The sequence below is a fragment of the Trachinotus anak genome, unplaced genomic scaffold, assembly GCF_046630095.1.
Source record: "Trachinotus anak isolate AG129_WGS33_773 ecotype Australia unplaced genomic scaffold, CSIRO_AGI_Tana_v1 ptg000009l, whole genome shotgun sequence".
NCBI lineage: Eukaryota > Metazoa > Chordata > Actinopteri > Carangiformes > Carangidae > Trachinotus > Trachinotus anak.
In genome coordinates this window covers 955,465-969,401 of record NW_027273860.1, presented here as the reverse complement: position 1 = coordinate 969,401, position 13,937 = coordinate 955,465, and the positions used below count along the sequence as shown (strand labels likewise).

Sequence of the window (13,937 nt, the reverse complement as noted above, 5' to 3'; positions counted from 1 at the left end):
CCCCTTCCATCCCTCCCTCCACTTAACTCCTGTCATCCCTCCCTCTCTCTATCTGCAGGGTGGAGTCTATCAGTTGATGTGACCAGTTTCAGGATAAACCTCCAGTTGTAGAGGGGTGATCTGGTCCTCCTGTCCTCCTCCTTCCAGAGGAGGTTTCCATTTTTCCTTCCTTGTACTCCCTCTTTTTCTGTGGATCCTCTGATGCCTCAACCATCACTCGTCTCATTTTTGTGCCTCTGATTTTCACTTTTCCTTCAGATCTCCAAGATTTTGCTGTTAGTTGCAACAGATTTACTTCTCATCGTCCTGTCTTTCTTTTTACATTTGGATCACTGGGTTCTAACAGTCCGTCAGCCAAGCAATTAACAGACAACCCGACAAGCAAGTATGACAGACAAACCGGGCATGCCAGCGGGTGGCGGAGGTGGCGATGACGCAGGAAGCATCATGGCGTTGCTGGAGCGTGTGGCGGGCCTCATGGACAATGTCCAGACCACACAGCAGCGCATGGAGGAACGTCAGCTGGAGCTGGAGAACACAGTGAAGACCATACAGGCAGACGTTGTCAAGCTGACCAGCGACCACGCCAACACCAGTTCCACTGTTGACCGGCTGCTGGAGAAGACGCGCAAGGTCAGCCGCCACATCAAGGATGTCAGGGTTCGTGTGGAGAACCAGAACATCAGAGTGAAGAAGGTGGAAGCGACCCAGGGTGACCTCCTGGCCAAGAACAAGTTCAGGGTGGTCATTTATCAGGTAAGATTCATAGATGTTTGGTCCTTTGGCTGGAAATTTGTTGAGTACCTTGTTGTCTCATAAGTTCTTTATGACCTGTGGAAATGGACCGTCAAGGTTCTGCCCATTTGCCTCTGGGAATTTGTTGCTAATGTAACTCTTCTTGTATCAGGGCAGTGATGTGTTGATTCTCTTGGAGTCAGGGTTTAGAGGCTAGCCTACAGCTACATGACTAAATGCACAGTAAAAATGTATTTCCAGTGCTCTTGGTATTTCTGGTCAGGATTCAAAGAAGGTAAACTGGTACACTGCCTCATCAACACATAAGAGCACAGGTTGTTTTTGTGGCCCAGGCTTTGGCATCAGGATTATTGCACAACTTCATCAACATCAAAACTCTAATAATAATCATGTGTTCCTGGTGGCGAGTTTGAACAGAAGACAAAGTGAACTATGGGATTAAAGAGTTGTAAAGGGCAAGTAAAACAGATGGCCAGTGTAAAGATGGATGTGGCTGGTTCATAGAGCTGGACAAGGCCTAAAATAGCTGTCAGCTGACATCCAGTTCCCACAGACCAGAAGAACTTTTAATATTTAACAATAAGAAAAATTCAAGGCAGAACGTTCTGGAAAGTGCCAACCTGTCTCTTCAGCATGGGCAGATTTTACTGCATGATGGCGAGCAGCAAACATTCATTAGCAAATCAGTTTCATCTGTCCAGAAACATGAAGAACCTTTCATAAAGATGTTGTCTAATGTTGGTGTCTGTTTCCACGCACTTATGATTTAGACTATTTAAACCAAATGAGATTGGCATGATAGTCATGATCAAGTAAAGATCATAGTCGTGATCTTTACTTGATTCACATGATCACATGATTCTGAGCTCTTTCAACATTAACAAACTGTATTTGCAAACTGATGTCTAGTTCTAGCAGTTGAAATAGCATCAAGCAGACTCACACCAGGCTTCGTTTTACTTCTTTGGCCTTCACAGTTAGCAGCTGCCAGCACGATGGTGACCTGGATATTTTAGCCCTGGATAAACGTCAGTATGCTGTACAGTTACACCATAGATCTGGAGCTCATAGAGAGGGTTTTCACTTAGGAAATTATGAATGACTATTTGGGTGAAAACTAAATCCTCTAATCCTGACTAGATGTAGCTGAAGACTGAGCCATGGTTTCAGTGTGGAAACTTTCTTGCATTTTATTTTTGTTTGACTTTTCATACTTGGCTTCAGCTGAGCAATCTGATCTCAAAAATGGCACTGACTCTCTCCGACAATTGTCAAAATAATGAGATCAATACTCTCAAAATGCCAATTTGTGCTACTTCAACAAAAGGAGGATAAAAAAAATAAGACTTTACTAAAACTTTTAGTAGTTGTAAAGTATTTAATTTCAGTTATCGCCAAGTTAGTTTTCATCAGCTGCTTGACAGTTCAAGGTGCAAACAACCAACAATTATATTTGACCCTGAAGACACTGAATACAATGAAATATTTGTTGTGTGCATTAGATATAATTAGCATGCTAACTACATGCATCTTACTAGAATAATATTAGAATGTTAATTTGCTAATTAACAGAATATTTACATCAAGAGCTGAGATTAAAGCTACATGCTAGCTAACATGTTAACTGGCTCATGCCAAAATAGCTCTGTGGGGTGTGGTTTGGTTACTGTAATCTGGACTCCACAAGGTACAGTCTCGGGTTGCAGTGAGGTCACATGTTGATCAATCTCCAGGAAGCCCGTGATTGGCTGGCTGCACCTGCTGGATGTCTGTACAGTACAGCTCTATTGTGCACACTGGTGCCATGCTCATGTTCATGTCTTGAACAACTCAAAGTCGGTTGTATAACGACAGCCAGTGATTTTAAAGTTCTCTCTCCACTTTCTGTGCACACATCTGCACAGTGCAACTGCAGATGGTGCTTATGGTTAATTACAACAACTGCAGACACCACTGGTGTTTTGCATTAAAGTCGGCACGCTGACCTCCACAACCTTACATCCGTCTGGTCTACATGCTGTAAAGGACACACTGATTCCTGCACTGGCACTGGGAGTTGGCACTGGATGCAAACCATGACCTGTAGAATCATCTGATATGGTTGTAATGCCGAGGATGCTGGGCTGTTTGAAGTTCAGACCACAAGAAGTAAAATGAAATCTGGTAATGAACTGGATATTAATTACAACACAAAGCAGTGCCAAGTTATTTGAATGAAAAGTAAGTGTTGACTGGTCAAAAATGAATGTGACACTATCGTCAGAGGTGTGATGGCAGTTCTCTGACATGTACTAACCTACACAACCACTCACCAGATTAACATTAGTCTTACTCCTATGTAGTATTGGAAAATCGAGCTTTGAAAAAGTCACAACTGGTTATGATGCTCCAAAAAAGTGTGACCAAGCAATTAATAAAAATTTGGTAAAATAAGTTCTGTTTGGAGAGTGTTGAGAGCCAAAGCTGCTGCGTGGGTTCTGTACTGTAAGTGACTGTGCCAGCTGAGCGCTGACAGACCAGGTTATTCTGAGTCTGAACCTCCACCATCTCCTAATATAGTTGTCTGCTCTCTCTCCCTTCTTCTCTGTCTCTCTCTCTCTGGATTAGCGAACGATGATCTTCTGAACGAGGGTTATAAATCATTTCGTTAGCTGCTAACAGGCTGCACTCACTGTATGATTTGCTCTGACACTGGGTTTCAGAGAGGCTGATGGAGGACATCCTCTCAGTCAGCTGTGGGGGGGGGGGTTCAACACATAACGGTGTTGTCATAGGGTCAAATGGGCTCATGACCTTTAACCCTCCCTCTCTGACTCCTCTCTGCCTACAGTTTAACAGAGCAGAGAAGCCTTCAAGCTTGAATCTTGTATTCTGGTGTCTTTGAGCTGCTGTTTGGCTCTAAACCAACGACACCACGGTCACATGACTTCACCGTCACCACCACTCACCTCCAGCCTGTAGTCTGATTCAGCTCTGAGCTCTTCTACAGAAGCCTTTCCTCTGACAGAGTTAGTGACAGTTTGTAGAAACACAGCGAGGCTGTAAAGGTGGACTGGTGAGGAGATCGGTTTCATGTTGGACTGATGACGTTTAACGTCCCCGACGACCTCTGTCGTCTCATTTAGACTCTTGTTAGCAACCGGCCTTTTTAACAGACGGAGAAGCTTCAAGCTGCTACACACTCCGGCTGTGTGGCTCAGTTATGACTGTTATGCATTCTGTCAAAGCTTTGGAAATGTCAGCCCCTCTATCAAGTGTCATATAGTGCCTATGATGCATGAAATCAAAGATCCTGATGCTCCCATTAGCGTGCTGCAGACTAGTTAGATAACTAGCACAAAGGTTTATTTGACTTGGATGTCATCATCTAGGACTTATCCCAAAACATCAAATTCCTCAGATTACTGAATGGAAAAGGAATAGTAGTGAGTTTTCTGACATTTAATTTCTATGTCTCTGGCTTTCCAGCTCAGGTGTTGTCCAAATTGGTGTTTGGGGGGGCTTCAAGGGGGCCTTGCAAAGTCAGCTTAGTATATCTGTCCAGCTTGCATTTCACTACAGATCAAAGCTGCATGGCAAACTCCTGAGCTTCATTAACAATTTTGGAAAAAAAACTCTGCACTGCACTGGTTGACATATGATTTTTCTTTTTTTTGGGGGGGGGGGGGGGGGGCTACTTGTTTGCATAACTCTGTGTTTACTTGTGGAAGTAGAAGCAGCAGTTGTACTGGTCAGCTCCCAGTATGAATGACTGGGACTGTCTGATTGTGAATCAGAGTCAAACTTTGCTGAGCGAATTACGTCTGAAGGGATCTGGGTCGATTTGCAACTTCGGCCTCAACATTTTTGCTCCATTTCATGTTCAGTGTAACCTGATCATACAGTTACAGACTGATGCACGCCATGACGCGGCCTGAAGCTGAAGACGATCCAGCTTTTCTCTCTACGCTGCTGCCTGCTGATATGTTTAGCTTCCTGCAGCAGAGCGCTGAGCTGCAGAAACAGGTGCTGCAGTTTATTTATGGAGGCAGGATCAAGGCCTGTGCACTAACAGCTAAAGTCTACATGACACACTTTAACCAGAGACAGATTTAAACCTGACATCAACAATTGGACGTTGTCCCATTGAATGAGAAGAGATACAAATAGTTTTTCATATCTAATGCATTGCATGTTGTTTTTCCCCAGGACAAAGTCTGGTTTATCTGTCATTTACTCATGATGTTCTCCAAGGTTCATACTCTGTGCTCTCCTCCCTCAGGGTGACCAGGAGGTCAAGGCTGTTACACCAGGCAGTGAGCCGGCAGAACCCAGTGGCAGCGGTGGCGCCAGAGCTGAGGTGGAACCAGACAAGTTCGAGCTCCCTCCAGAGTCGGACGAGGAGTACATGGTGGTGGAGGAAGCAGACTCCTCAGCGGCCGGCCGCATGAAGAAGTCGGGCCTGACACGCATTGAGAGCTTCAAAGCCACCTTCTCCAAGGAGAACATGAGCAAGACCCGCGAGAACCTGGGCACCAAGGTCAACAAGTTTGGTGAGCGCATCGTGACAGCTGAGAGGCGCGAGAAGATCCGCCAGTCCGGCGAGAGGCTGAAGCAATCGGGCGAGAGGCTGAAAGAGACCATCACCAAGAGCGTCCCAGCCAAACTCAACTTGAAGAAGGAGAGGACTGTGGCGGAGGGCCAGGAAGGAGCTGAGGGCGCCACAGAGGGAGCCATGCCAGTCCCCCCTCCCAAGGGCCGCAAGGGCAGCCCGGATGCTGCAAAGGCACCTGCCGACGAGGGCAAGGCGGAGGAGTCTGAGGTGCCGATGTACGACATGAAGCAGCTATCATAAACCGTGAGACAGTGGCGAGATCCGGGGCGTTTTCTTTGGACTACTGAGACCACACAGAGGGAATGGAAGAAGTTTTCAGGGTTGCTGCTACCAAGCAGATCTGCGAGCGTGATGATGATGAAGTTTAACATTTGTTTGAAAGTTGTTGAAGGAAATGAGCAAGGAGCAGGCCGGTCACAGATCCAATCTGACTGAACATCAAGACAACAACCAAACAAACTCCTGAAATCACTGAGGTTATTTCATGTGCAGTTATGTGTGTTCTGGACATTTATTACCAAATCAGAATATATATATATATATATATTCCTTTTTTGTTTTGTGCTCAATAAACACTGACTTTGGAAAATAAAAGAGAAAGTGTTCAGACTTCCTCCACGAAATTTTTCCCACCATGACACTGCTGCTGCTCACTTGTTTTTGCATGTTGATCGTATTGTAAAGACAAAGATACAACATGTGCACGTGGTACGTTTGGTTCTGTAACACAGTGGTCGAGAGATCTGTACTCAGTATAGGTGAAATTATTTAAATGGTTAAAATCTCTGATGTCACAGCAGCTCAACGTCATTCAACTGGACACATCTGTGTTTGGACGCAACAATCATGATGAGAGTTTATCCAGCTGAAGATCTTTGAATAAGTCGTCCTAAACAAAACCATATATTATATTTACTTATTAGAACAAATACACTATCATACTATATTATATAGAGCATTATATCATGCAAGTAAAATAGTAAATAGCAGGGTACTGGAAGTACAGGTTGAAAAACCGTATAATTATCAATTGCATTAATTCATTAATTGCAATTCCATTGAAATGTCTAGACCAGTGATTGCCAACCTGTGGGCCGGGGCCCACTGGTGGACCACGAGGTATTGCAAATGACTCAACAAACTATTTGCAAAACAGTACGATTTAGCAGTCTGATTGTGTGCGATAAGATCACATTGATGGCCAAAACTGGAGAACCAAGACGGCAGACTGGTTAGCAACAGAGTCCAGAGACAGATGGTGAATCAACACGTGATCTCTTCCCATCCAACATAAGAGAAAGATTGAGCTTCTCCTGCTTTCAGTTCAGTCCTGGGTGTTCAGTTGTTATCATGAAAATGAAAAGTGCTCTGAAAAGGCATCATTTGGCCTCCTTATTGTTACAGGGTCGGATGTGGGCTGCTAAGATTTGAAATGGGCTGTGAGTTGGAAAAGGCTGGAAACCACTGTTCTTGACAATAAATGACTTCATTTACAAAATGTCTATTGTATAAAGTTTTAGTGTGTCAGTGTTACACAGGGGGAGTGAGTGAATTTTCCAAACACTCCTGTAGCTTTAGTAGTAATTAGCATTTGGCCAGTGACTAGTGATTCTGTTCCACTCTCGGAAAAATTTACTTTAAAAAATATTATATAACATTACTTTATGTTTCTGAAGGAAATAAACTTTCATGGGAAAAGAAGAACTGAGAATAGTAGAGTATTTATATTTTAGGGTGGGGGTCTCAAACTACTGGCCAAGGGGCAGACAATTTAATAAAGGCCCCCACATCTTTAGAATTTATTGTTAAATTTGCCCCAAACACAGACACATATATATATTTATTTTCCCATTTTCCCAACTCTTTTATTTGAAAGTAAATATTTAATTTTATAGAAAAGGAGCGAGTTGGAGCATAGAACCTGGTCTTTTATCTTACATGGAGAAAGCTGCGCCTCACTGTCGTCCCCTGACAGCAGTGATACACCAGCACTGCTGCTGACGTTCGTTCTGTGAGAAAACCTTGTAACTATGATGCTCTGACTTACAACATTTTTACAGAGTTCTTGGTGTTTGTAGCTTTTGTTAGTGAGTGACTGCATGGCTGTAGTTTGTCAGTGATATTATATATTAAAACTGTTTGTCATGTCGAGAAAATAAAAGTTTACTTGAATCATTTGTGTAACAAAAGTAAAGTCTGCTCTTCATTAATCACAGTCGCTGTGAGATTTTTTTATTCAGTTCACTGTCATGACAGAATCTATGGCACCAACTTATGACAGAACAAACTTCAGTGATCTGAATATCAAGTTTATTTCAAGTTAAACAAAGAAACAAACACTGACTCACTTTTTTGAGATGGGAACAAACATCAGTATTTCTTCTTTAATTGTGTTTACCTGAAATCTGCTATATTTTTATTAGATCACTCAGAAAACAGTCAGCCAATCAGAAGAGAGACTCAGATCCTCTCCTCTGATTGGCTGACTGACCTGTTGTTACTAGAGCTCCAGAGAGAAGCCTGAGAGAGGAGATGTAAAACTACACTGAGATGATTTTGGTTCTTAAAATGATGAACAAATCCTCCCTCAGATGAATCAGTTTAGGGTTTGGGTCGACACTTTCAAAGTAAAAAACATGAGCACTAAACAATCCAAGACACCACCTGCCTGTTTTCAGTGAACTGAAAATGTCAAAAACTGTCTGGTGTGATGGAAACAACTGAACGGGGGTCAAGTCAGTTTCAGACTTTAAAAAGAAAAACAACAACTCAGTGTTAGAAAAAAAAACTAAAGTCCTACAACAGACAAACTAAAACAACAAGAATGGATAATGATTTTGATGATTTTTCAAAATAATTGTGTCTATAAAACATTTCTGCCTCCACCTTTTCTCTGGCAGGTGGAAGCAGGTTAGCCAGTGTTTCAAATGTCAAATAATATCACACTAAGTAGTTGAGTATTTTGTCATCGACTGTTGAAGTGCATCAAATTTCAAATCTCTGTTGATGTTTAGCTCAGGCTACAAACTGTCATGTGGGAAATGATCATACACAAAAAAGAAAAATATCAAAGTTCCTATGTGGTGCTTAATGCCACTTAACCACACCCATCGTTGTCTGTGCAGAGGAGCAATAAAGTTTGATGTCGTCACTCACAGTCATCACTTGCAGTCGCAGAGCAGTGCAGCGCCGCGCAGTGTCCAGTGCTCCACCGGCTGCACGCTCCGGAGCTGCAGAGAGAAGATGAAGTTCAGGTCGGTCCGACGCGGCTTCTTATAAACTGGACATGAGTACAGGCTGACCGCCCCACCGCCACCGGGCTGACGCCTACCGTCGGCCATGTTGGCTGCACTGATGGCGTAGACATGGACTACAGGGAGGGGAGTGAAGAGGACCTGAGGAGAGACAGCAGAGAGACATTTAGTAATTTGTATTATTTATTATTATCTAGATTTTTTTACGTTACATACTTGTTATAGTTATATTTTTTATATATTTTTTATATTATTTATTTATGATTTATTACTTTTTAATACATTTTTACAATTTCTTCCTCTTTATCATTAATTCAATTTTTTTTTTTATAACTTGCATATCTATTTTTATTGTTATGGTTTCTATTTCTTATTTCATTTATATTTCTAAATATTTTCTATATTATTTTATTTATACTCTTTGTTTTACTTTTACTACTTATTTTTATAATTTTTGTCATTATTTAATATTTAAAACACACAGACACACACTAACCTTGGGCGGGGCCTCAGTGAGTTTGGCCCCACGTCGATCCCATCCAGCACCATCCAGAAATAGGCCATAGATGTAGACCCCGCCCACATCCTCAGGGGGCGGAGCCGACACGTCCTCCCTCATCATCTTGGTAACGTCGTTGCTAAGGATGACTGTATCCAAGGCCCAGCCCCTGGACAAGTTGGAGCGTGTTGTCTCCTGACGCATGGCGGTCAGAAAACCCTTGAAGAGCAACCACACACACACACACACACACACACACACACACACACACACACACACACACACACACATATATAAATAAACATTACCTTGTGATGATAACAGGATGAGACTGACACCAACTGTTTTCTTCAGTGTGAACTGACCTGTGGGTTGAAGAAGCCGGTGAGCCAGAACTGGTTCGGCCGGCCCGTGCTGATCCAGCTGCTGAGCTGCTGGTTCCTCTCCAGCAGCTCGCTGAACCAGAAGCCCAGCGTGGCCGACGGCCAGCTGAGCCGCAGCCACAGGCGAGGGATCCGAGCGTCGAACATGCAGTCGAGAGCGTCGCGCAGGTCCTCCGACATGATGATGGTTCCTGCAGCGAGAGAGAAGGTGTGTCAAATAAACTGTCCTGATCTGTGTGTGTGTGTGTGTGTGTGTGTGAGGAGACGGACCGTCGATGGCCAGTTTGAGGTCAGTGAGCGTGCTCCGTACGCTACTGATGACTCGCTGCATGCGGTCCACTTCCTGTCGGAGGAAGATGTTCATTGGCTGAAGTGGACCCATCTTCTGCAGCTGACCTTTGACCTTCAGAACAGAGTCAGAGTTACCCAGTGTTTCTGAAGAGAAACCTGTGACGTGTTTCTGTGTGATTTGATGCTTTATTATGTAACAAAATATCTATCGATCAATCGATCTGTTAAACTGATTTGTTGTTCTGTGTAACATTCAGTTCAAACCCGGTTCAAACTTTCTGCACTGAACAAACACCTCATATGGCACGTAGTCAGGTGGCAGCTTCTCCAGCATCTCATTGGCTAGTCTCTGTACGCTGGCCTCCCTGGTTTCTCCAGCCCCACCCCCGCTGTCCTTTGGTTGGATGTTTATGATGGTGCTGAGTGTCTCATTGGCCAGGTTGGTCTGGTAGGTGATGTCAGCGTTGGGGTGGAGCCCAAACACCTACAGACAAGAGAAAGTTAAATGATGAAGCTGCTGGATCTCCATGGTGACGTGTCAATAAAACAGATGCACAGCTGCCCCCCCCCCACCGTATTTCTGCGTGCACTCTGACCTCAGGTGAGTCAACCAGCGGCAGGGTGTCGATGTGCTGCAGGACGTCCTGGACTGTCTTGGGCCTGGCAGGGACGCTGTAGCCTTTATAGAAGCAGAACTTGTCGCTGAAGGTGTTCTCACTGAACCAGACTTGAGTGAAGGCGTTCAGGAGACGTTTGTCCAGATCGTCTGTCACTCGGCCGCCGTACTGGACCTCACCTGGGTGGGGACACGAGGAAACAGAGTCATGAGGAGGATTGATCTGATTAACAGTCTTCTAATGTCTGAGCAGTTCTGACTGCACTGAGCTCAGGGTGAAGAGGTCGGACCCAGCATGTAGCGGAGGCAGCTCCAGTTCACTCCTCTCTTCGAGTCCAGGTCGTCCAGGTGGTTCTGCACAAACTGGATGCTGGAGGTGAAATCAGCCTGGTTGAACTCATAGGGGATGTTCCAGCCAAGAGGACCAAACTTACGCCGCTCCTAGCAGGAGGAAAAAGGAGGAGAGGAGTGAAGGAACAGAAAGTCACGATTTCAGTGTGAGCGGTGACGTTTCAATTTCAGAAGAAAAAAATAAATATAAATGATGATGATGTGATTGTTGTTGGGTCTGTACCAAACCACCATGTTTCTGCTCTCTGCACACATGCTGTCTGAGTGGATCTCAGTTGTAGTGTTAAACTCCAGGAGATGGGGGCGGAGTCCTTCCTCACCACCTGGATCTCTGACTAGTGCAAACGTACAAGTACCTGGGGATGCACCTTGATAACAAGCCGGACTGGTCGGCCAACACTGAAGCTCTCTACTGGAAAGGTCAGCGCCGGCAGAAATATGCTGTACATGTTTTATAAGTCGGTGGTGGAGGGGGCTGCAGTCTGCTGGGGGGGCAGCATGATGGAAAAGGACAGGAACAAGCTTAACAAGCTAATTAAAAAAGCCAGATCAGTGCTCGGCAGGAGTCTGGACTCTGTGGGGACTGTTGTTGAGAGACGCTCGATGAGTAAGGTGCAGAGCATCTTGGACAACTACAACCATCCACTCCACAACATCCTGGCAGGGACTCATGTCAGTGCGCTGCAGGACTGAGCATTTTAAGAAGTCCTTCATCCCCATGGCCATCAGGATCCTAATCTATCTAGCTATCTATCTATCTATATGTGAAGAATATGATCTGTGGGCCGGAGCGTCTCTGTTGGAATCCAGTCGTTCTCAACCTCTAACAACTCATGTCCCACTTTATAATCTCAAAAATGGTGGGACTCAAATCCGACCTGTAACAATTCGGAGGTCAAATGATGCCTTCTCAGAGCACTTTTTATGACGATCGAACAGTCAGGACTGAACTGAGAAGAGGAGAAGCTCAGTTTTTCTTTTTGATTGACAGGAGAGATCACTCATCGATTCACCATCTGTCTCTGACTCTTCACTTTTAATTCTTCTTCTTCTGTTTCTAACCAGTTTTCCATTTGATTCTCCAGTTTTCACCATGGATGTGATCTTTTAGTGCAAGTATATAAAGTGGTATAAAAGTTTCTATCATTGGCTGATCACAGTGATGGACCTTAATATGAGAAAAAACAATGACGGGAGTTTTTAAAAGTCATTTTGTTTTAAACATTTTGATATCTTAATTTTTTATAATTACATCTTTTCACCAAAATCGTACTGTTTTGATTTGTCGGCCCATTTACAACACCTACGCGGCCCTCCAGTGGGCCCTGGCCCACAGGTTGGGAACCACTGTAAAACTGCAGCTTCTGTGATTTCCATAATATTTCTTGTTGAGCCCTATGAGGATGTATTTATATTCAGTCCACAGACGGACTTCCTGTTCAGTTCCTCAGTCTGACATACCTGGACAGTGGTGTGCAGGAAGGCCACAGCATACAGCAGAGGTCTCCACTGAGGCAGATTGCTGATCTCTAACTGGTCCTGAGGGACGCCACTGAAAGTCCTCCTCAGACCAGCTTTCATACCTGGTGAACAGGTGAATGAGAGAGTGAAAGTAAAGAGAAGCTGAGGAACAACACGTGAAAATTACACAAGAGAAAACAGAAATCGTGAAGGGGCAGATTAGTTTAATAAATTAATTAACGTGTCAATCAATCAGCAGCATGTAATCAATGACATCATAAATCAATCATGAGCTCAGGAGGAGGAGGAGGAGGAGTATGGTTCAATAAATAAACAGGAGCTTTTACCGAGAGGAGGTTCATTGGTGAACTTGATGGAGGACTGAAGGAAGGTGATGGGGAATCTGCAGACACACACACACACACACACACACACACACACACACACAGTGGTTAAATGCTGAGCTTCCCTCCAGCGCCATCCTCAGGCCAAACTTTACATTTTAAGCTCCACCCCCTGCTCAGCCTCCAGGGGGCGAGTCACCAGTTACCTGAGGTGCACGTCGGTCGTCAGCCACACCCGGAAACCTCTGTGCACGCTCTCTGGTGTTGCTGTGGTGACCGTCTCCAGCAGCTCGTCCAGGAAGTCCAGGCCCAGGTGGCAGTTCTGGAGGAGGAGCCAGCCGCCGTCCGTCATACTGTTGGCCAATAGCCTGCGAGCGTGAACGTCCTGGCCCTGCCCCATGGAGATGGGACGACACGGCGCCCCCTATGGGCAGAGAACAGCTGTGCATCCATCTGTTTTCAGTCGACTCATCCATCATGTCTGAGTCCGAACCAGTTATTCAGCTTCTTCAAACTCATAATTCAGCCCTAATATTCTAAATTATTGATGATTGATTGCTTGAAAGATCAACTGTTCTGTCACCTCTTTTCTTCTCCTTTTCATTAACTAGTCATTTATATCATTTTATCTATTTCCTGTATTTAAATCCTTCGACTATTCACCTTCCCATCATTTTGGTTTCCTCCACCCACGGATTTACCTGCAGTATCGCTCATGTCTCACCTTGCTCTTGGCCAGTCTCTCTATGTTCTCAGTCGGGTCCGAGCCCATTGACAGCAGACAGACCATCGGCGTCCTGTTGTCGCTCTCTGCCAACATGCCGTCCAGGTCCAGAACCAAACCTTCAGCGTACTGCTGACCCAGAGACTCTGAGATGTAGCGCCGCGCCTGGCCAACAAACACACACACACACACAACGTGACACACACAAAACACCGGAAGCATTAGATCTCTAATATCAGTGTCAGGAGGAGGAGGAGTCACACCTGAGCAATGGTTCGGTCTGGACACCAGCTCCGGATGAGCAGAAGCTTCCGGAAGGTGTCGAGCTTCTCCTCGTACCCATCAGGCAGCGCGGCGTCCTCTGGCGCTGGATGGTCGAACCAGGTCCTCCAGGCACGTTCATTCTGGCTCACCTGGACGTGGAAGCGTACGTCTGTAGATCTATGTATTTCTGCTCTACACCTGATCTAGTGTCTATGTGTTTGGGTTCTAACCTGAGTCAGGATCTGGGTGAACGGAGGCAGGGCAGACAGCTGCACCAGATTGAGCCAGGTCTGATCCAGGATCCAGCGCCGTGGTTTGGACTCTACAGAGTTCAGATCCAGAGAGGCACCACCTACACACACACACACACACACAGAGCCTTTACTGTCAATCTTCTTTA

General features: G+C 44.9%; 2 protein-coding genes across 6 annotated transcripts in view; one reads left to right on the top strand and one right to left on the bottom strand.

The window, feature by feature from the left end:
- Nucleotides 1-134: 134 nt before the first annotated feature.
- On the top strand, nt 135-7,560 carry cavin4b (caveolae associated protein 4b). Its single transcript, XM_071484291.1, has 2 exons — nt 135-756; nt 5,018-7,560. Exons 1-2 carry the CDS (start codon nt 388-390, stop codon nt 5,588-5,590), a joined length of 942 nt encoding a protein of 313 aa, XP_071340392.1. The 5' UTR covers nt 135-387; the 3' UTR covers nt 5,591-7,560.
- Nucleotides 7,561-7,679: 119 nt separating this feature from the next.
- dnah5l (dynein, axonemal, heavy chain 5 like) overlaps nt 7,680-13,937 on the bottom strand; it is a 38,813-nt gene continuing 32,555 nt past the window's right edge. For 3 of the 5 annotated variants that reach the window (XM_071484228.1, XM_071484231.1, XM_071484230.1), the window contains 13 exons: nt 13,768-13,889; nt 13,537-13,686; nt 13,274-13,438; nt 12,756-12,973; nt 12,553-12,608; nt 12,206-12,327; nt 10,684-10,834; nt 10,374-10,573; nt 10,073-10,261; nt 9,757-9,889; nt 9,469-9,677; nt 9,101-9,322; nt 7,680-8,745 (listed from right to left, as the gene is read on the bottom strand). In XM_071484228.1, the coding sequence (XP_071340329.1) occupies nt 8,512-8,745; nt 9,101-9,322; nt 9,469-9,677; nt 9,757-9,889; nt 10,073-10,261; nt 10,374-10,573; nt 10,684-10,834; nt 12,206-12,327; nt 12,553-12,608; nt 12,756-12,973; nt 13,274-13,438; nt 13,537-13,686; nt 13,768-13,889 (2,171 nt within the window). In that variant the 3' untranslated portion in view covers nt 7,680-8,511. Of the gene's footprint in view, nt 8,746-9,100; nt 9,323-9,468; nt 9,678-9,756; nt 9,890-10,072; nt 10,262-10,373; nt 10,574-10,683; nt 10,835-12,205; nt 12,328-12,552; nt 12,609-12,755; nt 12,991-13,273; nt 13,439-13,536; nt 13,687-13,767; nt 13,890-13,937 lie in introns of those variants that run through there. The other 2 variants (XM_071484229.1, XM_071484233.1) reach the window with 2 other exon arrangements.